Source organism: Apiospora aurea, assembly GCF_038362705.1.
Source record: "Apiospora aurea strain CBS 24483 chromosome Unknown utg000009l_segment0_segment0, whole genome shotgun sequence".
Taxonomy (NCBI): Eukaryota; Fungi; Ascomycota; class Sordariomycetes; order Amphisphaeriales; family Apiosporaceae; genus Apiospora; species Apiospora aurea.
The window spans coordinates 1477888-1502679 of record NW_027117396.1 but is presented as its reverse complement, the minus strand read 5'-3'; the positions used below and the strand labels follow the sequence as shown (position 1 = coordinate 1502679).

Below are 24792 nucleotides of genomic sequence, written 5' to 3'. Positions count from 1 at the left end.
CCGTTTCGAATGATTTCAAGTTCCAAGGAGGTAATTGTGGATTATAGACTGTAGAGGAGCGGGCGGGATCGTGATTCGATTCGACTCCCTCCATGCTATGTGTGCGTGTATAAGGTACAGCAGCGATCGAGACCATTCGATTTGGCTGGCAGGCATGCTATGCCTGGCGACATTTGCCAATTACATATTCGGAGGCCTGGCCATTGGATTCGGAAAATTATCCTACATAGGTATTACACGTAGGCTCGGCGCTGTGATTGGACAGTGGCCAGCGCTGCGGCACACAAGGGCAGGGCATATCGTAGACTCGCCTTTGACCTAACGTTGTTATTAATGCTCGCACACTCTTGGAGACAGGTCTTTGAACTTGGCCCGGAACGGAGAACAACATTGACGCAACGAACGGGCTGGCCGGGAAAGGACAAGCTCCATTCGCGTATCGACTACCTTTACATACCTGCCGCTACATACAGGTCGGCGATTCATATTATCGAGGCTGGCTTCCGCGCGAGAAGGAACACGGGGAACGCTGCACAGTGGTCCGACTTGCGAGGATATGCTTCGTATATCTTTTGCTTTGCAACTAGAATGGGTTCCTACTGTATCATGCACCCGGTCAATGTCGTGATAGGCGAGAGAGGGAGAAAGAGAGAAAGTACTCTTCCGTTTTTCGGGACGCCAGCTCACCACCTGTTCTCCTCGCGGGCTTATTGATCTGATTCACCTATCTGCCCATTCTGTAGGCTGTGTCTCCTTGCCTGCTTCTAGCACTTTCTACATCAGCTGAGTGTCTCGCCTAATCGCGGTTAGGCCAGGTACGTGAGCAACCACGCAATGTCGGGCGCCATAAGCCAGGCAGCCAAAGACAACCGTAGCGATGGCGATGCCGCCAGACCTTGCCAGATGCGAGCAATTGCTTAGCGATGCCACGCCTTGCTCCAGCGGCTGTGATTGGTCGGGCGCTTGAAATAGATAGCAGGGCGTCAGACTAGGGGCAAAGGGCGTGAAACGAACAATGGGAAGATGCCCCGCACTTGAGATTCCGGGCACTGTTATTTGATAAGGGCAAAGCTGCTCGGAACGTCAGCCCTTTGTTTTACCCATCTTCCCTTGTCGAATATATTGGCTTTGCCCTTTCCATGTTTGATCTGCAACGATAGTGTGAAGACATCTGGCCTAGGTATTCTAGGGAACAATAGTCAAAATGAGCCTTGCAATATAATATGCCCACGAAAAAAAAGCTCGGAATTTAACATACGAGGTTTTTTTGTTGTTGTTGTTATTGTTGTTGTAACCGACCAAGAAAAGAAACGCCGATCGGGGTTCGATCACACTGCCCATTTCATGATTGCATACTGCTGCCAGTACGTACAGGATGGACTCAGAAATCGACCATGGAAACCCTGTCCATGCCACGGGTGATGCTGATCCTTACCTACCATGCCAGTCAGCAACCCAGGACAACAAAAAAAAGTTTCCAAGAATGGACTGCGCAAGATTCAGCAAGAAAAAAAACCAAAACACTCCAACTGGGTTTTCCTTTCGCGGAGAGCCAATTCCTGAACACGCAACTCGTCGAGTTCTGTAACGCGCATAGATCCAGGTCCGTATCACGGATCCCCGACAATTGTGTCCTTGCAGTAAGGTGGTGCGCGCAATCTACGACGGTACATCCGATTCGGGTCAAAAGATCACGACTAGGATATTGTGCACTAGGACTAGGATACTTGGGTCTCCAGGAGGGGTAGTGCGGCTTTCAGATGCAACTTCAGAACTTGGTGCAACGACATCTCTCCACATTTCGGAGCTCGAGTCGTTACGAGCAGTGAAGCACCCTCAGCAATCAGCTTGCAATTCCGGGGCCAAGCGAGACATGGGACCTGAATGATCGCCGCTATCGTGACTGAGCTTCTTCAGAGCGCTGCCAATTTGGAAACACGGGACGGGATGAACGACTAATGCGTCTTCATGGTAGCTGTCATGGTTCACAACATTGTCGCCGTTTATGAGGACCGGCAACAGTAGAAGGTGATCTAGAACTGTCAGGCCAGTATCGAATAAAGCACGTCTGGACAACCAGCTCTCAACGCTGCAGGTGCAACGAGACCAGGGGTGGTAGAGATCAGCACGCGGATTCGACTCTTTGGGACGCAGGTACTATTTAAACGTGGCCTGGTGCGCTCTCTCAGGTGTCCGAACATTTTATCGTGCATGGGGAACTAGACCCATGATCCATCCAGTCATCCCCTCCAGCAGTGGTATCGCGGGCCACGGATATTCTCTCCTCATTGGCTCCTTGCCATCCCGGAAGGCCATCAAACTGGTGTTGGCAATGCTCCAGTTTACATGTGTACGTGCGAGTAGTGGTTTTTGTCAGGAATCGAGAAGCCGACAACGACGCAGGCAGTAAGCTGGTAAGCGTGCTTACTGTCATGTTTCCGACTACGTATCTTGGCGCAATTCGAACTCGAGGGCGCCTGACGTTTGAGGAAAAGGAAACGTGAAGAAAGAAGAAATACACAAGTGCCAGGAACCGGGGCGGGCGAATCCAAAAGCAAAGCTTATAGATGATGTCCCCTGAGCTATTGATACATGACCTGAAGAGGATGACAGCTAGTGTGGTAAAGTAAGCTGGATACGGACATGGTGGAGGACTTCACAGCACTTGTTCGAAGCTCGATAACGGCATCCCTAGACAGCACCTACTTGCCTGCCTACTTAGTCAGTCATGGGGCTATCTAATACTTTTCCGCAACTGAGGGGGAAGTACGAATCTAAACCTCGGTAGGGGTGAAGCTGCCCACGGGGTTCGTTGCGGCGCTCAACTTCCATCGAGTAGTATTGGATTCCACTCATCGCCGGCTTTCACGCTAAGCATCCGTTTCTGGACCGTTGGAAGAAGAAAAAACAGGGAAAAAAAACTGGAAAACTTTAATTGTGTCCTGGGCTGCGAGGACATGACTTGCCTGCTTTCTGTCCAGTAACGATGGTGAGGAATAGTGGAATTGGAAAATTCGAAGGGTCGTCTCAGTGCGCTGGGTCAGAAAATGGAACATTCTCTAAATAGGTTAAGACCGCCGTTCGCTGCCACTCTGTTGACAGTCGGGTGATCCCGCAGCCTAGGTGCTGATCAGCTACTTGGGAGAGTATAGCGAGTATGTAGCCGCCTATCGCTATGTTGCTACTATGTAGGCACAAGTTTCGAACCCTAAAGAACTACATAGTGTCACTGCTATCTACCGTGGACATTGTGGCACTGCCTGACCGCCCTTGCATGCTGACGATGCTGCGCCATTTCTCTTTATACCAGCCTACTTGCGTTTTTAGAAATTTTGGCGCTTGCAGCCCAAAACCAAGATCGCGATCGTAGATCAGAATATTGTGGGCTGGATAAATGGACATGCGTTGCGCCTTGCAAGAATTGCCGTTAGAGACGGTAGGAGCTAAGGTGAAGTCCGTCCCAGGTCAGAAGACCAATTCATCAGTCATCAGTTCGACGCGGGCAGGTCCAGAACTTGGATCAAGTGACACACACTCTTCCTCACCTCTCCCACCACACCTGGAACTTGGATGGACTCGTCACCACACAGCAGCACCGTACCGTGCGGGAAACACCACCTTCTTACCGCAATGCAATAATTGCTTGGCCAGACCGGTATGTACTGATATGTCCTCCACAAGCAGCATAAGCACCATCGTCGTGAAGGCTGCTCATTACTAGGTCTCAAGTTTTAGAGCCAGTAGCAGCAAGCCCTCCGATCGACCGACGCAGCCGGATTGTCACTAAGACCTTCCCGTCCTGATAGTTGACAGCCTGTCACGACCCCACCGTGGCCTGTTTGTTTCATTGGCATCTCGGACATTATTCACAGGTTTCCCAGTTTATATGGTGATGTGTATAATGGGATGCAGCTAACGAGTCTCAGAACGCCGACCGACTCTGGCCTGGCCGGTCTGTCTGTACGCACCCCTCTACCGTTCGTGCAGAACGGTCGCGCGTGTTCGCCATTGCGGTGCCTGGCAGCGACACCCAGAAATAGTCGAGGGATCAGCGTAGGCCCAATCTACTACCCGCCCAATCCGTTTTATCGTTCGTCGGTGGCCGGGCGTAACCCATTAGCCTAACCAAAGAGTCGGGAAAAGAAAACCTATGAAACGCACAACTCGGTCGGTTATTTGTCAGTTCCGTACCTGCTTCTTCATAACATGCATCAATTGCCTTTTTTCGATATCATGCAGCGCAAAATCATGTAGGTAGGATTAAAGTAAGCGTGCGCACATGGCACGGTGATCATGGCGATGGTGGTGGTGGTGGTAGTGGTGGTGTTGTTGTGGATGGTGATACGCTGACTGCTGTTCTACTTGCAGGGCAATGGCTGCTTTCCCAGTACTACAGTAGATCTTCCCAACACACATCCTACCACAGATCTCTCTCTCCCTTTCTGGGAGCCTTTGTTGGGAAGGGCGTGCTGGGCTGACATGGCTGAGCTGACCTGGCCTTCGGGACCTTCGGGGAGTTCATGTCGTTCGAGATGCTGCAGGTACACACGTTTGGTCGGACGATGACCCCTACTCGCCCTCCCTCCCACCATCGCGAGATTACCATGCGCCGCCATACAGTATTGAATGGTAAAGTTGCTTAACTCCCATGCAACAAATCCCACTCACATCGCAAAACCCTTCTTCGTTGCTCGGGGAAAAAAAGTTCACTAGTATGTGTTTTGCGATCCGATCATCTTTACCGTCTATCGCGCTCGATCTGTTTGAACCCTAACCTAGTGGCTAGGCCATCAGGCTATCTAATGTAGCAAGTGTGTATAAATGGTCGGTGGTGAACATTTGATCGCTGCCAGGCTGCTATCAACCAACACTACTAACCTACAGACTATGCACCAGAGCGTTCATGCGTCAGTGAATAATTTCTTAATGCTCTCTATCTTTTTTTTCTTCTCTTTTTTCCCACTCTGCTCTCGAAATGTCGGTTACGAGATTCATTTCGAATACGACGGAAATCGAGGGCTTCTAGGTGTGACTCACGATTATCTCACCGTTATTCTCGGGGTGGGTATTCACCAATATTGGCTCTAAAACCAATGTCCCCTCAATGACGTCGCTGCGACCAAAAAAAAGAGCGTTAAAGTTGACCTGCCAGTATTTCGGACTACAATGTTGCTTGTTCGCTGGTCGGCGCTGTCCGGATTGCTGAAATAGCGCAAGAGACTGGTGACTATCCCCCTCGTACTAGCAAGGTCTAGCTGACCTCAGGAGGAGGCAGGCACACCTGTCTGTTACGTTCTGCGCTTGGAATTGTGATTGATTGCGCTGTTGACAACTTTTTTTTTTTTGGTCTCTCCTAAGCCTGTGTCGTCATACCACCTGACGAATTATTGAATGAGTTGCAGATAGCTCCATCGAATTCGCATCCACATTCAGAGAGGGACCCTCCTCCCCCTTTGACGCGGCCGCGTACAGTTACAACCCGTACCCGGTGCTTGCCACGCGTGCGAAGCCCAGCAGCCCAGTTCCCATCCGGGACCCATCCACGATCCACGGCATGAACGCTGTTTCGAAAAGGTCCATAGCTTCACTAGAGCTTCTTTCCAATCTCTCAGGGGGTGGAACAACGCACGCCGGTACCTACAAGTGACCTGACTGCCTGACCTGCCCGGGGGCTGGGAATGGATGACGGGAAGTCTGGAAGCCAACCCGTTCGAATCAGTACAAGTAGCCCATGGACGAGTGCACGATGGATGTTTCGTGCAGCATTGCAACAGCCCCGCACACCGCCCTGGTGCTGTATCTTTGGATTGCTCTACAGTAGCTGACCTGTCTGGTCTGGGAATGGAATGGGTTCCGCCAGCGACGTCTTCACTCTGATTGAAACAACCTAATAAAGCAACAGCGCAACCTTGGATAATGCGACACTGCTTACATGTACAAAACGTGTAAGGTTAGGAGTGCAAGTTCGCCGTCGTATAAAATGACAACTGGGCCACTGACTGCACTACCTACCCCTGTCCACATTTGCACATTACATTGCATTCCGATACGTAGAAGCAAAAACCACGGGCGAGCGAAGCAATTCAATAGTAAAGGTAGACCTTCCAATCCCAACTGCCGAAATCATCCCCCTACCCACCTGCGAGCACACCACCTACCCACCAACATCCCACAATCTTCCGCCTCGGGACAAGCCCGCGCCCAATCCTTTTGCGATACGCCCTCTTCCACCCTATTCCCCCTTCCGTCGTAATAGGAGAGGCGCCGCCCTGCCGCCCTGCCGCCCAATCATCCATCCATCCGAAGCGGAGTATTGCTCTGCCCAACCACATAGTACGGAGCAGGCCCAAAGAGAGAGATACATACAGTACTACTACCACTACTACTACTCCTACTCCAACCAACGAGAAATAAAGGGGGAAAGAAGCAGAAGAAAGGAGACAGAGAGAGAGAGAGAGAGAGATACTCCGTAGAGAGGGGGCCCCAAAGGAAATAAGAAGTAAACAGAAAAAAAATAGGGGGTAAAAGAGCGCAATACACACGCATACGCACACACGCACGCACGCACAGCGCTTGGCACCCATCCGTAATGGACACCTACAAACGTGCCGGCCGCGGCGGCGCGGGCAACTACTACAGCCCGCAGCAGATCGAGGAGGCGACTGGCAAGGGGGCTGCAGGAGGCGGCGAACAGGACCTCGAGGCCCAGAAACCCGCCGCCCTGCACGACGACCCGCCCCCCTCCGATCCCGCCACCGTCTCGGTCTCTCCGCCTCCCCTCTCCTCCGCCGGTGGATATGCGCGATCGGGCCGGGGCGGTGCCGGGAACTTTGTGAGCGCTGCCGAGGCCGAGCAGCACCACCATCAAGCCAATTCCTCGGCGTCGTCGTCGCGGGCGGCCTCCTACGCCAACGCCCACGCCCAGCCGCAGTCCCAATCGCCGCCGTCATCGTCGTCGCAGCCGCAGCAGCCGCAACCAAGGTACTCGGGCCGCGGCGGGGCGGGCAACTGGACGGCGGACCCGGCCCAGCAGGAGTACGACGAAGAGCAGAGGCGGCGGCGCCAGGCCGCCCTCGACGCCAAGGTGTTTGATGACGTGAAGACGATCCTCGCGGAGCCCAAGAAGGCCTACCAGCTGTATCCGGCGGGCCACATCGGGCGGGGCCGGGTAGGGGTAGCCGGCCAAGGGGGCGGGGGGCGATGTGGACGGGATGGACATTTGAGTACTCAAGTGGTCAGAGAGAAGTACTATGCTTTTACCTTTCTTTTTCTGTACGGAGTTATGAGACGGAGAACGGGTCGATCACCAAAGGGGCTACACAGCCCCGACCCTCTACAAACATTGCATACATTGTATATAGCAATATACATGGACTTGGATATGCACACGCAAAGCGTTGTTGGCTGGCGAGGTTGCACATGAAGCCTGGTATGGTCCGAGAGGCAGGCCGGGATGAAAGACATGCGAAAGAGGCGAGTATGAGGCAGGACCCCGAACCCCTTTACATCTAAGTGGAGCAAATGGTGTTTTCATAGACCAAATATACCCTTTTTCTATGATACTTTTGATGGCTCAACCCAGAACAAGCCAGAGCAATACAAATGCAAGCAGAGAATCCACACCATTGGCATTGCTGACTTGCGACAGGGATTTGTGGCGGGCCAATGGAACGGGCTGCTACCAGTTGGGTGAGGCAAGCACTCGGGACCCTCAAACTACCTTCGTATACCGATCAAGGTGGACAGCACGGCGATAGCTACTGGTATGGATTTGCCATCTCGGCTCTGGCCTTTCAAACGTAGTTTCACCATGACGAACACTGACGGAATTGAGCCTGTGATTCACTCGGCATGGTGTATCATCGCAGGGAAATAAAACATCCATGAATTTTTGGTTCCCAGAAGGGTAGCCCACCAACGCCTTAACACATGCCCCGGAAGAAAACAAGCGCAGAACCGCAGTAAACGCCATGGTGAATGATACCGTCATTCTTGGCCGACAGTCCTCCACATTCCTGTGCAAAATCATGAGCACCCCCAGTCTTTTTGACCAGTGACAGCCGATCCACAGCACACGCTTTATTCGGAATCGATATCCATGTCGTTGTCGGGGGCCTCCTCCTCCACTCCACCGTCGATGCGAACCTTCTGGCGTATCTTCTCCTTTCCGAACGGCTTGTTGGTCTTGACGGGCAGAACATTCTCCTCCTCGAGTCGGTTGATCTCCTCTTGGGCCAGACCCTGCTCGATAGCGAGGCGACGCTTTTCGCTGCCGCGCATGCGGGGCAACAGGTGAGAGTGCGTTTGCACAAGCTTGCGATCCCTCGCAAGTTCTCGCTCCCTCTTTCCAGCCATGCGCTTCTTGTAGAAGACCCTCTCGCGCTTTGCTCGGACCTCGTTGATACGTGCCATGGCCTGCATCGTCTTGTTCCATAGATCCCGGTTATAGCGGACCGGGACGTTACGGCGTGCCGCGAATTGGAGAGTCGAGTCGACCGTCATCTCCTATAGAAGATGTTAGAGAAGCTTTGAAAATGTCTACTTCAAAAGAAGTTCCCTACCTTGCCGGCCGCCTTTCTGTACGCCTTAGTCCACTGCAGCTTGCGCGGGTTCCTCTTCATCTTGAAGCTTTTGTTCATGTTAGTGGGTGTTCTGGACGAGGTCGTAGATATCCGTAAGAAGGTGACAAGGAGGGGTCCCTTGGCGGAGAGGCCCTCGAGGGTGGCTTTCTCTGCCTAAGGGCGATATTCCGTCTACGGCGTTACTCAGGCGAAAGGAAGGGACTTAATCAACGTACTTTTTATGGCACTTAGCTGCGAGGTAGGTGTCAGTAGACATGTAGACAGGCAGCGCGTTTCCTTGGGCGCCATTTCCTACAGCAAGTGAGGAAGGAGAACTTACAGCGACAGAATCGGAAGCACTTCGCATCATTTCTCACGAATTGTATTCCTTTGCCTGTAGTCCATCTTTGGTTAGCGACCATGTTTAGAAAACGACTGGAGCGTCACTCGAGGAGCAGGCGGGTGACAGAACAAGGACCGCAAAACCCGAGTGATAGCTATCCCCTCAAGTGCTGAATATCTGATTCCCGTACAGCACACCACCACGTGATCGACTGGGCAGTCCAAGTGCTGCAAGGGTCTCTTACACCAATTGGTCTCGTTTCTGGCGAATAGATCGTTTGACGTGGAATCAGATATTCAGCACTTCGTATCAGCCCCTACTTAAGAAATAAAATAGATAAAAAGCACCCATAATACTTGTTATAAACAGAGAGTATTATACGTAATTTTTACTGTTTCATTCCTCTTAGTATCGGGTTGTGAGAGGTCGTGGAGATGCAGCAGTATCTCCAGGGAAATCGAGTGAGGCGTATCCTTCTTGTCACCCGCCTGAGAGTATTCGGAGAGGGTACCTGCCAGGATATGCTGGTCTAGAGCAGAACGAGCAAATTTCTATACGCATGTTGACGAAGACCACGATTGTGGGTTTGGAGTAGCTGGTACGGTTTTAAGGTGTCGCGAATGATGGGATCCTGCGTTGAAGTTGTTGGTAAGTTCTTTGTAGCTGCCTGGATTGAGATGTCAAACTCAGCGGAAGATTCTGATTGATACAAAAATTCATGTGGGGTCAACAGGGACTATCTTTAAGAGTGGGGGCCGCCACGCTAACCATCAAAACCTCTCCAGCAGCGACTTACTTGCGACAGCACGTTTTGCCCATTCACCACAAACCTATTCCACTCAGCTCCCGTCGCGAGTCCTTATTCTCTCTCCAATTCAGATACCAAAAGACCGCCATGGCTTCCATGCTTGCCCTCGGAGGTGGCGTTGCTGTCGCCGCATTTCTTGTATGTGCTAACCGCCGTCATCGCTTTGGAGCGAACATCCCCCACTAACTGCGCTTTCCCAGGGTCGTGCCGGACTGGTCGCATGGAGGCGATCGCGAGGTGGTGTCGGAGCGATGGGCAAGGCTTTCTACAAGGGCGGCTTCGAGTCCCGCATGACCAAACGTGAAGCGTCCCTCATATTATCTCTGAAGTAAGGCGGATCTTTGGTCGACGAAGTGCCCAATAACCATATGCTAACTCGACGTAGCGAACGTGCCGTGACGAAAGAGAAGGTCCGAAAGGCTCACCGAACTCTGATGCTGCTCAACCACCCCGATAGAGGAGGCAGTCCCTACCTTGCCACCAAGGTGAACGAAGCCAAGGAGTTCCTCGAGAAGAACCCGTAATGTCGATCGGAGCGACACATGTATAGAAATAGTGTACGAAATCACCACGGCATGTAAAAAAGCGACGGCGTTTAGGAATCGGTTTTGGGGCATTTTCGGCAGGTGGCCATCGCATCTGGTTGGTTCGGGGTTGGTATTCTATGGAATAAAACCGCGGACGGCCCTTCAAGGGCTTCTCTCTCCTCTGATCCGAGTTGACATATAAAAACAAAATATCGCAATAGCTAATGTGCCCTCAAGCTGTGCGGAAACGTATTGGTCTAGCACAAGCCCACGCCCACGCCCACGCCCACGCCCTCTACCACTGCAGCTGATGATTCGAGTAGGATCCTGAGGGGGCTTGTCGTGCTGGTTTTGGTCAGAAGGCTCTTCGTAATACATGATGCGAGTCGGGCACTTACAATCTTCAGGCTCCTTTGATCTGTACCATTGACCACCATCCTCGCCTTCCCCGTCGGTCCACTCTGATTCGCTATATTGCATCAACATTGAGAGTCTTACACTTCATCTGGAATAGGGCCATACCTTGGGATCTCACGAGGGTCCTCCGTGGTCGAAACGATCTCGGGATACCCCGTCTTTCTTAGCACGGCCATGTTAATCATTGCTCTGAGAGTATGCATCGCATCATTCCCAGCATTGTGAAAGTTGCGGCCCGGAATGCCCAGCTCGTTGCACATGACGGCCAGTTTGCGGACCTTGGGATCTCTCCGAACACGCTGGAACATGCTCTTGGTATCCACCTCGTCCAGAAAGAGAGGCGATCTCCAGAGGTTGAACCCAATGCCCTTGAGGTAGTTCATGTCGGAGGCAATCTCATGTCCGACCAAGACGACTGGAGTCTCGTTCTTGTGACCGGTGCCGATGATGGCTTCAATTCTCTCGACGGTGTCCTTCCGAGGGATAATTTCGCTCTCACTACACATATTCCAGAAAGTCAGTATTGGTAAGAATATTACAGGCAGGAAACTTACCCAAAGTCGAAATACTCGGGGCAACCCTGGACAAAACGACTGTTCACCAAGTGAGCCGCTTCTTTTATGCGAAGGTGGTGTGCCTGGATCTTGTCAAACCAGGCCTTCCCACCTTCACCTGGAGGCAGTCCAACTATATCCTGAGTATCAAGAATGGCGATGCCAACCTCTGTGATATTCTTGTTGTTGAACTCATGGGCCTCTACGTCGATGCATACGAACCGAACATCCCATTCGGTCTCAAAGGGCGGTGGCATTGACATGTTCCATCCCTTATCTATTGGAAAGCATGGTCAGTTCCAGAAAACCCTTTCAAGGAGATGGAAACCTTTACCTTGGCCGACTGAATACGCAGTGCGGGTACGCAGACCAAGATAACGCTGCACGCGCTTGGTGGTTTGGCCAAACGTCTTCTGCTTGGCAATGATCTTGGCTCGCTGGACTGCGGGATCCTTCTTGGGCTTGGGTGTCTTGACGGATTCGTAGATTTTGTCCATTTCGTCCTTGAAGAGACTCAGAACTGTAGGTTGAAGGTAGATGTAGTTGGGGCTAGACTGGGCAAGTTTGCCCTTCAATGCATAGTATGCATCTTGGCTTCCTACTTTACCAGCAAACTGCGGACGAGGGCAACCAAGGAATCGGAGGGTGAATTTCTCGGTTTCTTTCCCACTGGGAACTGCGAGGAGAGTACGAAGTTCTCGATTCACACCCTGAAGGAATTCATCGAAGTCGGTAGTACGCACCAGCAACAGTGGCTCCCGTCTGGATGAGGGATCGTGAATAGAGAACCTAGCAATGCATGTGTTAGTATGGTATACCCATACAGAGCAAGTAAGGCAGCCCACATGTTCCAGCCTTCACCCTTGAATAGACGGTCTTCGAAGAAGTCTTGCACCTAATAGCCAAGTTAGACCTAGGTTACCCAGGTATCTGAGGAAACGTACCTTCTGTCGGTTCATGTTCCCAACATATTTGTAAGGATACTGTCTGACGAGCTTGAACGGACATAGGAGTAGGCCCTCCGGAGCAATGTCATCTCTCTTCAGATCGATGGTCGCTGAGGATGCCTGTATAGTGGTGGTCGCATCTTGAGCGGAGACTACCACAATTAGCAGCCGATATAGTGAAGTGAGATGAGAACAGCCATTTACCTGTTTCCTTTTGACGACGGCGTTTTGTTTTGTTCTTCTTGTTTGGTTTCTGTGGCGGGGGAGCAAATATTCTTCCCTCATCGTCACTGTTCATGTAGCCAATCTGACCACCAGGCTGCGATGTGTCCGAATCGGGAGGGAAGACGATACTGGCGCCGCCTGCATAGAGAACGATAGGCTCGGGAGAGTCTCGGGTATGGTGAGCCTTCGACGACATGTTTACCTCATAAGCTTTGTAGGTCGAACCAAAGCCAGTGCTGTCCCTTGTGATGGATGTTGGCGGAATTACCGAAGAATGAAGATCGAGTGCAATGTAAGGTTGACTGCAACAGATCGTTCAACGTGCTTTCAATGGGTCAGAATGTTTCCGGAGGGTTGTACCTGCTGCCATAAGACAAGAAACGTAAGTCGATGCCCAGCGCAGTACAAACGGGAAGGTGTGACAAAGCAATGCGTTTATGATCAGCCCAGACACCAGCTACGTACTTGAGACTGTATGCCAATTCACTCACCGAGAGCCCACTCAGATCAGTTCCGTTATTGTTTTTAGTCCTAGTGTGAACAATAATCACTTTGGAAGTAGGTCAGATGAACGTGACCGGAATGAAGATGTGAATTGTTTGTTTCGAGGACCACCACCAAGCAAAAAAGCGCAATGAACAAAATAAAATCAACTTTTTTGGCGTATGTTTGGACGCCAATACCAGTAATATGTAATTGACTGGAATCTCAATACATCTAGACACGCGGGCAACAAGATTTTTGGGGGTAATATGGTGGGCTTTCTCTGGCCAGGTATACTGGTCTATTGCACAATACCACTCCTGCTCGCATTGCATGAGCTCTCCAGCAGATAATGGCTTCTACGTGACACACATTTCTGATTTACTCGTACATCCCATCAATCAGAAACCGAGAACATGAATAAAGGTACAACGATGGGGCTTGACAGCCATGCCCCTTTCTAGCGAGGTCAGTCCGGCACTGCACGTGCTATTAGCCCTTACTTCAAACAGTAGCTTATCGAGGTTTACTCGAAACGCTACTTCTTGTAGAACTGTATAATACGGTCAGTTTGAACGAGTTTCATAGGGTTAAAGCGGGCGGCACTCACCTCAGCAGCCTCTTCAGGCGTGACGTTTGACGATTCCACCGTCAAGTTGTCAATCAAGCCGAGTCCCTTCCCCTTCAGCATCCACCACAGCTCGCGCCGGTCACCCCCCAGCTCACCAGAGAGAATCTTCTTCTTGAGATCCAGCAGGAAGGCGTTGAACAAAGCTGCAAACTCAAAGTCTACCATACCTTCGCGGAGCACGCCCAGGTCCTCCATGACACGTTCATAGTTGAGATCACCCATGCTATCGCTGATGAGATCTCGTATGATCTGACCCATCTGCTTCGCAGCATCCTTGACAGCATCTTCGCTGTCACTCGTGTTGAGAATCTGGCGGAATTCTGGGATTGCATTATTGGAGTCGATCTTGGCGCGTTTGTGCTCTGGTTGCTTGAGGAGGGCGTCGATATCGAGCCCAGAACGCGGGACCACTTTGTCCCTCTGTCGTCTGCCAGTAGCTTTGGGTGGCACTAGTATAATTAATTTAGTATAATCCAAGATCAGGACATGCGAGGGCAACCCACCTTTCTTGACTTCCGCGGTCTCAATCAGGTCGTCAAGTCTTGTTTTGGCCGCTTGCTCTAAGGCCTCATCCGGCTTCGCATATTTGACGAGGATAGGGGGATAGGCGGCACTGGCTGGTCGGGGTAGATGGCACGGTGGCGAACAGCTTGATTTATACGATGCAAGGTTGGGCAGTATAAGTCGTCCACGGGAGCATATTCTTGTGTCCGGTTGCTACATGCCCGTCAGTAATTCTGGTTGTGGAGGCATAGTGTACCCAAGACAGTTCACATACCCGTCATCATCCATTTCGTAGGTCGATATGTCCATGGCATCCACATACTCGCTCATGGTCTCCAACAAATCATGCGATGGTAGCTGTCGATGCTCGTTCAATACCTTACCGGAGACTGTGAAAACTTTATCCAAGGGAGGAAACTTATAGCTGCGAACATCTTCTGCAAATGGCAAGGGGACATCGTATAGACATTCGAACTCCAAGTCGATGTGGGGTGCCAGAATGAGGAGAAGAGGCTCTTTGCCGTCTTTCATGACCAGCCGAGCGATGGCATATGATTCAAGCTCGTGAAGGGAGTGGATGAAGGAAGATAGTTTTATCGCAGCCTCGTCGTTGAACTTCTGAGGTACGATCATGCAGCTATCTCCCATGTTGACGAAAGGTTCGAAATTGTCCTGGGGGATAAAACCGATAATCGCAAATCCCTTGGTAGTTTCGATTTTGGTGATATTGTGCTCGGTGTCGCTAATGTGCACAGCAGTCCGACCATATTCGTAGCCTTTGGCTAGATCTTCAAGCTTGACTTCCAGCTTGCCTAGTGGTTCCCTAGGGTCGTTGACTTTGTATGTCCGCACATTGCTCACTGCAGCAAAGTCACCACCAGTCGATTGAACCCCCTCCATCGCACCGCCGTCCCCAGCTTGTGTCGCATGGTTCTGTTGCAGGACAACATTGCTTGCCGGCGGAATCGTGGCTTTGTGGGTCTTGAAGTATCTTTCGACCTCGATAATCATGGCGCCCTGCTGAGGGTCTCCAAGGGTCAAGGGCCCCTCGTATGACTTGTACGGCTTGACCGGTTTTAGGCGCGGAACGCTGAGTTCTGCGATGGCCTCGGCAATGGTCCCAAACTGACCGTCGCAAGCATCGGTGAGCTTTTTGAGCGAAACCTCGTTGGCGGTCTTCTGCTCTGTCTTGTCCTCTTCCTTAAAGCCGAACTCAGAGTCATCAAAGTCCACACCCCTAAAATCCTATTAGCACTTTCTCGGTAGAACGTGGATAATATTACCCACAGCACTGTCAGTTCGATTCCCAGCTCTTTTATCCTTGCGGCTATCTCGGTCACGGCCTCTTCGTCTTCGCCAAGGGGAGACTCTCCGTTCGTGACAAGAAAGATCCTGCGGTTATACTTGAGCTTCTTGGTAAAAGTCTGGATCATCTCCATGGCAATGACAATAGCCGACAAGCAATCTCCCACATCTGTCGAGCTAGGCTGGATCTTCTCTTGCAGGCTTCGAAGCCCGGCCATGCCCATGGGGCCAAGTTCTCGCAGGACAGATATATTGTTGTATCCATCCTCCTCGGCCAGGGGGTTATCGGTTTCATCCGTTTTCAGGCCAACGACGCCTATGTTCCACGTTTTCCTGTTGGCAGCAACAGTGGTGGAGATCCTGTCCCAAACATACTGCATGCTCCAGCTCATGTCCGACTCAATTCGGCCATTGTGGCAGTCGGCCATGGACGACCCAAGGTCAACGATGTAGACTGTAGCTTCTTTGTCCGCCATGTTGTGCCCAGTAATGTGCAATCGTGGGATGTGAGGGTGGCTGATATCAAAGACGTCTCTGCGGGAAGTACAAGAAATGACAAACCAATGGGGCGAGTGAGTTCCTTAAGTGTCTTTTATTTTTTGTAAGTGATCTGCCTCAGAAGCAGACAAGGAATGATTAGGCAGTCGCGGCACGGTTCACGTCCATAGGCGCGACTAGACGTCAAGGGAGAGGCAGCTAGAGTGGGTCCACTTTACGCGAACTACGATCAGAATCACGGTTTATGAACCTGCCTGCCTGGAGCTCTAGGCGATGGAGAGATAATGTTTGAAGCCAACCTATTACCAAGAAATCGAGGATCGCAACGAGAAACTTCTTCTGTATTCAGATTCAGTACAATAGTACCACTTGAGAACTCAGTGTCTCTTGCATACATCAATTCATCCAGTATTCCATGCTACCTACATAGCTGTAGCTCTCGGTTGTTCGATTTGATCATGAGCGAGTGCTACACATTCCACCTACTCCACTGAAAGTCGGACCACAGCACTTAAAGCTGCATGAAGCTAGCGGTGCCTGGCGACCAAACGGGGAAGCTTGAGAGGGGCCCAAGCTCCCAACCTGGCTCCCACGTTCGACCCATCAATCGTAGCGTCATGGAGATCGAGGGAATGCTCCTCCGTACTTACAGTGCATGTCCTGGGGGTCCCAGTATTGATGTTCCGAGAGGCATATATCAACAGCCCCAAAAGACCCGCTCAATCCTGCGTTTAATCCGACCTCTTCTCTTTCCTTTTGACCTCGATATATCAGCACGTATATACATTTTACCCGTCACAGTCAGTGAACAACCAATAAACATGGCTTCTCCCTTGTGGCAGCCAGGCCCGTACCATGTCATCTCGTATGTTCAAGGTCCCCCAATCCACTGGAGCTTATATCTTTGGAGGTATTCAGCAAATGGAGCACTTGGGAACTGACGATTTCTATCCTACTAGCTATGGAACCCTCCTAGGAACAACAGTTTTCCATGTAAGCCGTCCTCGCCTCTGTTCACTGATTTCATATAGCCTATGAAAGCATATGCCCCTCTTTACCTCCTTACTTACTACATATTGACCTGTTCTGTTTCAACCATGCGCAGTCCTTCGTAAATGCCACAGCTTCGTTCAAGGTCCTCGAGCGCCCGCAGTTCGCCATCCTGCAGCGTGCCTTGTTCCCCGCCTACTTCGGCATCCAGACCATCTTCCCCGTCGTGCTGGCCTTGACCTACCCCGGCAGTCGGGTCTGCGCGAGCGGCCTGCGCGGCGTCCTGGACGAGTACAACCGCTGGAGCGTGCTGGCGCCGCTGGCCACTGCCTTTGCGACGGGACTGGTGAACTGGGCTTACTATCTGCCGGCGACGAATGCGGTGACCGCGAAGCGTAGGGACCAGGGTAAGCTGAAACACAAGATGTCAAAGCCGGAAGGGGGCTTACTAACAGCCATGCCAAACTGCAGAGACGAAGGACGGCAAGAGAAGCTGGGACGCCCCGCCACACTCTCAGGAGATGGCCGCTCTGAACAAGAAGTTCGGCCAGCTGCATGGCATCTCCTCACTCCTCAACATGGTTACATTTGGCGCGATCCTCGCATACGGCTTCAACCTGCGCTCGAGAATCCAGTAAAGGATGGGGCATAAAGTGGAAACAGGGCACGCGACTGGGGAATGCAAGGATGAAGCAAGGTAAATATGTTGTATCAATTTTTGAGAAATCAAGAGAACAGGAGCAGTCAAGGCCGCGTGGTATGGTATTACACAAAGATACTGGCCCAAAACCTTTTTGCCACGCAAGTAAAACGCCGTCGCCGTCTATGTGTTAAAAGAAAAACGGAATACCCCCATCCGAATTGTTAGTGACAAGACTCCGATACGCCAGTCGATTTTGCCCAATTCGTCGCTTCCCATGGGTATAGTGTCGAGGCCCAAGTTGAGCCCCGAAAGTGTTGTGTCAAGTTTGGGGTTGCGCTTCAGTGGCGTCCGGCCAAAGCGAGCATGTCCTGCTTGGCCGCCGCGAGCTTTCTGGCCTTGATCTCGGGACTGTCGACTCTGGCCCGTCGAGGCTCCGTCGTGGCGGCGCGGCGCAGGGAGTCGTGGAGAGAGCGCCTGGGCGGCGTGCGGGCCAGCTGCGTGGCGATGTCGAGGTCCTCCTTGGGCGCGGGGAAGTCGCGGGCCAGGGGAGGGAGCGGGTTGGTGCCCGTGTAGGATCTCGTCAGAGCCGGCGGCTGGAGAAGCGGGGAGGACTCGGCGGAGACGGCGCTCGTTTGGGTCGAGTTGGATGAGATGGATGATCGCCGCGAGGAGTATGCGGTCTTGGGGAAGTAGCTCGTGCCCTCCTCTGCGGGCTGGTAGGGCGCAGCGGTGGCAGAGGGAGTGGCAACGAAGGGGGAGGCGAGGAGCCCCGTGATGTAGGTGAGTGCGTCGCCGATGTAAGACATGTTGGTTTGTGTGTGTGTGTGTGTGTGTGTGGTGTGGTATTAGAAGGATAAGAAAACGTTCCTGACGTCTCGCGATGAACCAAGTAGAATCTTCAAGTGGTGGTGTAATGGAGGGGATTTATTAAGGATGGCAGTCTCGGCAGTATGTCCGTGTGACTTGACAGCCAGCCGTTCAACAACAAGTTGAGAGAGTTGTCGAGCGTAAGTATTTCTAGGTGTGGTAGTGCCCCGTGTTTCCGACAAAGGGTAAGGTGAGGAAGAGTTTCTTCAACGTCCTCTAGTCCAAGGTGGTCTGAAAGTTAAGAATCGCAAAGGGAAGAGAAAAAACAAATGGAACTGGGTGGAGATGGGTATCGAGCAATAACACGGAATGAATAAAGTCTAGAAGGTCAGGACCCCAGGGGGAAATGGAGAGAAATGGGAAAGAGTGGTCGAGGGTATTTATTAATTTCTTCACGATAGCATCAACGCATTGGGGCAGGTGGGACTGGACGACCTAGCCTGCAGGCCAGGGGAACATTGAAGGGAGGGAGTGCTTTGCGTTACGAACTGCCGCTATTTACAGGCCGGTGCCCCACTCAACAACTGCGCCTGTGGTTACCCGTATGGCAATTCAAGACGATCAACAATCTGCAGCGCAGAAGCATCCATCCTACACGAGATTCCGTCGTCAAGACGTAATAGTGTGAAGCAAGTCCGTCGCCCCGAGTGGCACAGGAGGGCCGGCTGGTGGTCTGGCTGTTGTTGAGTGAAGCGAAGCGGTTGTTGAGACGAGACGCAGGACGGGCGAGGCCGCAGGGTTTGGGATCTGCACATGCTCGCTAGCCGTGCTTGCTGCAGGTAGGGTCCTGGGTCCTGGGTCCTCTACTGACTAGGTGTAGATCCTGTCCTTCCAGCTTGTCCTATTTAGTGAACGGACCCACCGATATCGCAACTCGGTCCAGGCCAGATTGTGAGATGGTATCTCTGCTCTCACCAATCGGATACCTGTAACCCATCGCCTGTTCGCCCAAGCTCATGTATTAGGGGGCACGAGGTCAATTGGTAAAGAGCCTCAAATAGGAAATAATAACTACACATGCTCACAAGGGTGATAGTCGAACCCCGCGTGCCCACGGCTTCCACCATCCTGGCAACAGCCCCGGGCGGCGTCGAAATGAAGACATCTTAATCTAAGGGGGCCCGCTTGCAGAGTAGACGACAATCAATCAGTGAGGGGTCGTGCTGAACACCTGGTAAATGACGGACGCATGCATTTGTCAGCTCCTTCAGGATCTAAAGCCACAGTTAGCCTTGGGGCTCTTCACCACTCAAATATGCGCTCTATATGCCGGGCGAACCCCTAGCGTCATACGAAGAGTTGTCAAAAAAATCAATTAATGCTGTTCGCCTCGGATAACACACCCTCTCACATCCTTCGAGTCCAGTGCCACGAGACACACGCCTCTTCTGGTTTCGTTCATCACCGGTTCGTGTTCTGCTACCAAACAAATCAATGGGTCCGCTGGTGTACCGGTTCAATAATCTAGGCGAACCGGATCTCATTTCGAGCGACCCAGAAAGATATATAAACCAGTCAGCATTCCCTCGTATCGAATCTCGTTTCGATCGGGCAACTGGCACGTTCAAAAAATTGCCCGAGATGACGACCAGATCGGTCTGCTAAGCTCCTGGCACATCTGGGCATGCTAAAGATGCACAATTGCGTCACTGTGCATTGCGGATGCGGATATCTTCGCAAGATGAGCGCCGATACCTTAGCCGCTTCGTGAGCATCATTGCTACTCCTGTTTGGCCGCATGCTTCTTGGCCAGCTCGCTGGTCCGTATGACCTTGGGTGCTGGTGCCTTATACGCAGTGAAGCCGGGGATATGTGCGCCGACTTGTCGCTGATAGTGTTTGTACTCGGGATACTTGCGCGCCGAGATGAACTCGGTGAGCCACGTCGACCCTTGGAACAGCATGACCAAGAACAGGGCACCCAGTCCAGTCCAGTTGTAAAGCGTCTTGCTTGCGTAGCAGCTCCATTGGTAAAGCATGAACCAGATAGTTTGCTCTGCCGCAAAGTTTGGGTGGCGTGAATACGCCCAGAGGCCGGTTGTGATGAAGCCTCTCTCAAGTTCTTGTTGCGTGTATCCTTGGGGCACCACTGCGGACTCTCGGTATTCTTGCTTCGCTGATTGATAGTCTGGAATTGTAAGCTTGAATGTCTGCACCATGAGAGATGTGAGTAAGCCTACCCCATTGCTCCTGATCACTGAACCACTCGGATAGTACGAGTAGCAGCTGCACAGACGTGAAGACCACATCCGCAGTCGTTAGATCGGGCTCATGTTGGGTCGTCAACAGGATGATATATGTCGGAGCTGCCAGCATAAACAGCAAGACACTCTGTATGAAGGAGATGAACGTCACGTTAAAGATGAAGAACAAGGCAGGGTGGACTTGTTTGCGAATAATCTCCCTGTTGCAAGCGTCAGCTGAACATCATGGTGGTGCAGTCATGAGAGGGGCGATCTCACCATCTATAGTCCTCAGAGCCAATAGTATAACCGCCTTTTCTCCAGTAGTTGAAGGTCAAACGTGCCTGAAACCCAATTTTTAGTAGGCGGCCTGCTCATCCCCATAACCAGTCATGGAACCAAACTTACGCTCCAGATAGCGCTCCAAAGTAGGATGATATCGACACGCTGGGTAGGCAACTTGTTCAGATGAGCCCATGCGGCGAAGTGGGCGTTGTAAATGGTCGGCAGCAAACTCCACATGCGATCTACTTGGGAGTAGTTTCTGTTGAATTCTGACGCGACGAGGAAGATGGACCCCAAGAAGATTGAGAATGCAAAGCCCGAGACCAGAGGATTTGTGCTCTTATAGATTTCAAGCAGGGCATCTGAGCTACTTGCGCTCTGCGCCAGTCTTGCTGGCAACTCGTACAGCTGAAGAAGATATGGCTCGACTGTTTTGGAATAGTCGGCGCACTCTTCGAGCGTCTGGAGGAGAGGGACACCCATTATCACGCCAATGACCGTGCAATGAACTGAATAGAGGGCGTTGGTTCACTTTGATATAGGCAAGCAGACCTCATGCATGGGCGGTATGATGTTGACTTGATGGTTATATATGCCCACGAATGGTTGTATGTAGGACGTCATGGAAACGTCGGACGCGGCCGTGCCGGTAAAGGGACCCTGAGCTAAGTCATTTGCAGTCAGCGCACAGGCCCATTTGCCTAGCCGCGTCCCAATTCAATATTGACTTTACAACGGGCAGGAACCACTAAAAACATGCCCTTGAGGTGCCTGCCACCTGCCTACCTGCTAGATCAATAGGTAAGTATGCATCACCAACTGAGCTTCATCTTCACCCAATCGTGGAAACGTTGAAAGTAGCATTGAAGCAGATTCTGCCTGATGCAACGAAGGCATCTTCAAAACAAGCAGGGAAGTCAGGAATAGAGGCACTAGGAAAGCTCTTGCACACACCTGACATGCTTCGAGGCAGATTTTGCCGATTCCCGACTCAACTTGGATCGATGCCTGGCTTGCCGTGATAGACATGGATTGCAAGACTATACGACCCTTCAAGCTACCTTTCCGTCAATGCTCAGGTTTATCTGTTTTCTGTCTACCGCGCGACAGCGCGTTGCGATAGCCCGGCAGGTATCGAACACGACCCAGCGGCGGTACAGTTCCAAGATGAAGATCCTTTGCGTGGCCGAGAAGCCTTCAATCGCCAAAGCTGTTGCTGAGCATCTTTCTGGCGGCCGTTCAGAAACGGTGAGTTTGTGCCCCCAAGTCCGCATGGTCCTCGGGGCCCCTTGCTGAGAGCAGGCTAGCGTAACACGCGGAACAAATATATAAAAAATTATGTCTTCGACTACGATTTCGGCGGGCAGCCCTGGGGCAATTGCACAGTCACCATGACCTCGGTTTTGGGGCACATCACTGCGGTCGAGTTTCCTTCCGAGTACAAAGACTGGAAGCACCCGCCCCCGGAACGCCTATTTGACGCTCCTGTCAACACTGTTATTGCCGACGTAAGCTTCCGGTGCCACTGTTGTGTGCAACTATCCAGGCTCACGCATCCCTCTTTTAGGACAAGAAAGACATTGCCCAAAACATCGAAACCCAAGCTAGATACTCTCAGGGCTTGTGCATCTGGACCGATTGTGATAGAGAAGGCGAGCATATTGGCCACGAGATCCGCGAGGCTGCTCGGAAGGGAAATGCTGCTCTCACTGTGAAGAGAGCCAGGTTCAGCAACATCGAGAGGGCGTGAGTGAGAGATAGACCCTCGCTGTGGAATGTGAAACTGATCGATCTCAAGGCACATATTGCACGCAGCTCGACACCTAATCATGCTTGATGACAGACAAGTCAATGCTGTCGCTGCGAGGATTGAGCTAGACCTTAGGATAGGCTATGCCTTGACACGATTCTTGTCCAACAATCTGAAAAGCCTCGGCGGCCCGTTGGCAAATTTGGTCATAAGTTATGGTGAGTGCAGTTCTGACCTTTATTGATGGTAAGGTGAGGCTTATTTATAAATCAGGGTCTTGCCAATTCCCTACTCTGGGATTTGTCGTTGACCGGTACTTCCGAGTAAAGAACTTCAAACCGGAAACATTTTGGAGTATCAAAGTGAAGCACAAAAAGGACGGAATCGATGTTAACTTCTCCTGGTTGCGCAACCGACTTTTTGACCGAGCCTCCGTTGTCATCCTGTACGAGCGGTGTCTTGCGGCGAAGACAGCAGTAGTTACCAAGGTGCAGGAGAAGCCGACCAAAAAATGGAAGCCGCTGCCATTGACTACGGTAGAGCTGCAGAAGATGTCCACCCGCTTTCTTCGCATGACTGGACAGCAAGCCATGACTGCCGCCGAAAGCCTCTACAACAAAGGTTTCATAAGCTATCCTAGAACAGAAACAGACAGGTTTGACAAAGGGATGAACCTGCGGACCCTGGTTCAGAAACAGGCCCAGGATAACCGATGGGGCGCATTCGCCCAGAACTTGATGAACGGCGGGTTCCAACAGCCCAGGGATGGTCGACACGACGATAAGGCTCATCCTCCCATCCACCCCATCACGTACGCAGGGCCGTCGGCAGCACTAAACGAGTTTGAGAAGAAGATCTACGAATTCGTAGTCCGGCGATTCTTGGCTTGCTGCTCAGAGGATGCAAAAGGAGTCGCGACCGACATCGACATTCTTTACGGCGAAGAGAGCTTCCACGCTCATGGCGTCATTGTACTCGAGCGTAACTATTTGGAGGTTTACGTTTACGAAAAATGGACGGGGACGGCAGAACTGCCGAAGTTCACATTGGGCGAGCGTTTCGAGCCACACGAGGCCATGATGACGGAAGGGAAGACAGCCCCCCAAGCTATCTGACCGAAGCCGATCTCATCGCTTTAATGGACGCGAATGGCATTGGCACAGATGCTACCATGGCAGAGCACATTCAAAAAATACAAGACCGCGACTATGTGCGCACGGTACCTCGCTCCGGTCGGCAAGACGGCGGTGACGACGACGCAGAGAACTCTGACGAGGCCCCGGCCGGTCGAGGGGGCCGTGGCGGTCGCGGTAGCCGCGGTGGTGCCCGTGGGCGCGGAGGCCGACGAGGGGCAGCAGCACCGCAGCAAGCAAGGGGAGGAGGGGTAATGGAATTTATCCCAACTCGCCTGGGGGTGGCTCTAATCGAAGGCTTTGACAGGATGAACTTCGAGACCAGTCTAGGCAAGCCTTTCCTGAGGAAAGAGATGGAACTGAAGATGAAGGCTATATGTGACGGGTATACCACCAAACAGGTTGTATTACATGAGAGTATCAGCCAGTACCGACGCGTTTACTACCAATCACAAGAGAACCTCAATGTTCTCAAAGCTGTACGAGCGCATCCCCCTCACATCCTCCTCCTGTTGTATGACCTACGAGAAACTGACGTTGCTTAGGCCTGTAGACAATACATTTTCGACAATGCTGCTGGCTGATCCTGAGCCTCCTACGGATCATCTTTTCCGTTTCGAAAAGGTTGTGCAGCAGGCTAGCTACGAGAAATTCTGCGATTGGTAATTCGTTTAGGAGCCTTGCGTCAGGTCTTGTCGGGCTGGATTTCACCGTCAACAACAGGCGTGTGAAAGAAACTGCGGTCTCGGCCTTGTGTTTAGCAGCCACATGACAGTAACTAACTTGATAGACCCCATCTCAACATCCGCCGGGGCGTCTAACAGTATGAGGAACGTCGGGGGCATTCATTCAGATACCGACATCCGGTGTATAGTATGGTTACAGGATAATGCTTGGGGCTATCTGTGACATTAGGGCAAACCCTTCTTCGATCACAACATATAGCGATGTCCTGTGTCTACTCGACAGGCGGCGTGTAACCCACGGCAAATATCCGAGGGCCAGATATTCACAATCAAGAAGCCTCCTTTTCAAGTGAGGGATTAAGCATACCCTAAGCCTAACTCATTTCGAAAGCGAGAGGCCAACCAGGCTGTCAAGCGGAAAGAAACGGAAGCGGTTGAGCCGCCATTGGGGTT

At 51.8% G+C, this 24792-nt stretch overlaps 10 protein-coding genes across 10 annotated transcripts; 5 read left to right on the top strand and 5 right to left on the bottom strand.

Moving 5' to 3' along the window:
* Window positions 1-6589: 6589 nt before the first annotated feature.
* PG986_013576 (Protein of unknown function (DUF3602)) lies at window positions 6590-7693 on the top strand (the record flags this gene model as incomplete). Its single annotated transcript, XM_066849798.1, has 2 exons — window positions 6590-7168; window positions 7649-7693. 2 exons carry the CDS (start codon window positions 6590-6592, stop codon window positions 7691-7693), a joined length of 624 nt encoding a protein of 207 aa, XP_066693941.1.
* A 386-nt stretch (window positions 7694-8079) lies between these two features.
* On the bottom strand, window positions 8080-8639 carry PG986_013575 (ribosomal protein L24e; the record flags this gene model as incomplete). Its single annotated transcript, XM_066849797.1, has 2 exons — window positions 8080-8505; window positions 8562-8639. The coding sequence occupies 2 exons, from the start codon at window positions 8637-8639 to the stop codon at window positions 8080-8082; spliced, it is 504 nt and encodes a 167-aa protein (XP_066693940.1).
* Window positions 8640-9799: 1160 nt separating this feature from the next.
* On the top strand, window positions 9800-10236 carry PG986_013574 (mitochondrial import inner membrane translocase subunit TIM14; the record flags this gene model as incomplete). Its single annotated transcript, XM_066849796.1, has 3 exons — window positions 9800-9850; window positions 9913-10040; window positions 10098-10236. 3 exons carry the CDS (start codon window positions 9800-9802, stop codon window positions 10234-10236), a joined length of 318 nt encoding a protein of 105 aa, XP_066693939.1.
* Window positions 10237-10534: 298 nt separating this feature from the next.
* Window positions 10535-12578, bottom strand: PG986_013573 (uncharacterized protein; the record flags this gene model as incomplete). Its single annotated transcript, XM_066849795.1, has 8 exons — window positions 10535-10584; window positions 10638-10708; window positions 10762-11154; window positions 11211-11487; window positions 11545-11999; window positions 12056-12105; window positions 12155-12309; window positions 12362-12578. The coding sequence occupies 8 exons, from the start codon at window positions 12576-12578 to the stop codon at window positions 10535-10537; spliced, it is 1668 nt and encodes a 555-aa protein (XP_066693938.1).
* An 825-nt stretch (window positions 12579-13403) lies between these two features.
* On the bottom strand, window positions 13404-15781 carry PG986_013572 (ATP-dependent DNA helicase II subunit 2; the record flags this gene model as incomplete). Its single annotated transcript, XM_066849794.1, has 5 exons — window positions 13404-13418; window positions 13476-13945; window positions 14000-14109; window positions 14275-15237; window positions 15288-15781. The coding sequence occupies 5 exons, from the start codon at window positions 15779-15781 to the stop codon at window positions 13404-13406; spliced, it is 2052 nt and encodes a 683-aa protein (XP_066693937.1).
* Window positions 15782-16624: 843 nt separating this feature from the next.
* Window positions 16625-17431, top strand: PG986_013571 (uncharacterized protein; the record flags this gene model as incomplete). The annotated part of the gene is made up of 4 exons (XM_066849793.1): window positions 16625-16668; window positions 16763-16796; window positions 16909-17200; window positions 17265-17431. The coding sequence occupies 4 exons, from the start codon at window positions 16625-16627 to the stop codon at window positions 17429-17431; spliced, it is 537 nt and encodes a 178-aa protein (XP_066693936.1).
* A 343-nt stretch (window positions 17432-17774) lies between these two features.
* Window positions 17775-18242, bottom strand: PG986_013570 (uncharacterized protein; the record flags this gene model as incomplete). Its single annotated transcript, XM_066849792.1, has 1 exon — window positions 17775-18242. The coding sequence occupies one exon, from the start codon at window positions 18240-18242 to the stop codon at window positions 17775-17777; it is 468 nt and encodes a 155-aa protein (XP_066693935.1).
* A 1781-nt stretch (window positions 18243-20023) lies between these two features.
* On the bottom strand, window positions 20024-21253 carry PG986_013569 (uncharacterized protein; the record flags this gene model as incomplete). Its single annotated transcript, XM_066849791.1, has 4 exons — window positions 20024-20430; window positions 20483-20706; window positions 20765-20829; window positions 20894-21253. The coding sequence occupies 4 exons, from the start codon at window positions 21251-21253 to the stop codon at window positions 20024-20026; spliced, it is 1056 nt and encodes a 351-aa protein (XP_066693934.1).
* A 684-nt stretch (window positions 21254-21937) lies between these two features.
* On the top strand, window positions 21938-23635 carry PG986_013568 (DNA topoisomerase; the record flags this gene model as incomplete). The annotated part of the gene is made up of 5 exons (XM_066849790.1): window positions 21938-22018; window positions 22078-22278; window positions 22338-22516; window positions 22569-22738; window positions 22794-23635. 5 exons carry the CDS (start codon window positions 21938-21940, stop codon window positions 23633-23635), a joined length of 1473 nt encoding a protein of 490 aa, XP_066693933.1.
* A 56-nt stretch (window positions 23636-23691) lies between these two features.
* PG986_013567 (DNA topoisomerase III) lies at window positions 23692-24198 on the top strand (the record flags this gene model as incomplete). Its single annotated transcript, XM_066849789.1, has 1 exon — window positions 23692-24198. One exon carries the CDS (start codon window positions 23692-23694, stop codon window positions 24196-24198), a length of 507 nt encoding a protein of 168 aa, XP_066693932.1.
* Window positions 24199-24792: the final 594 nt, after the last annotated feature.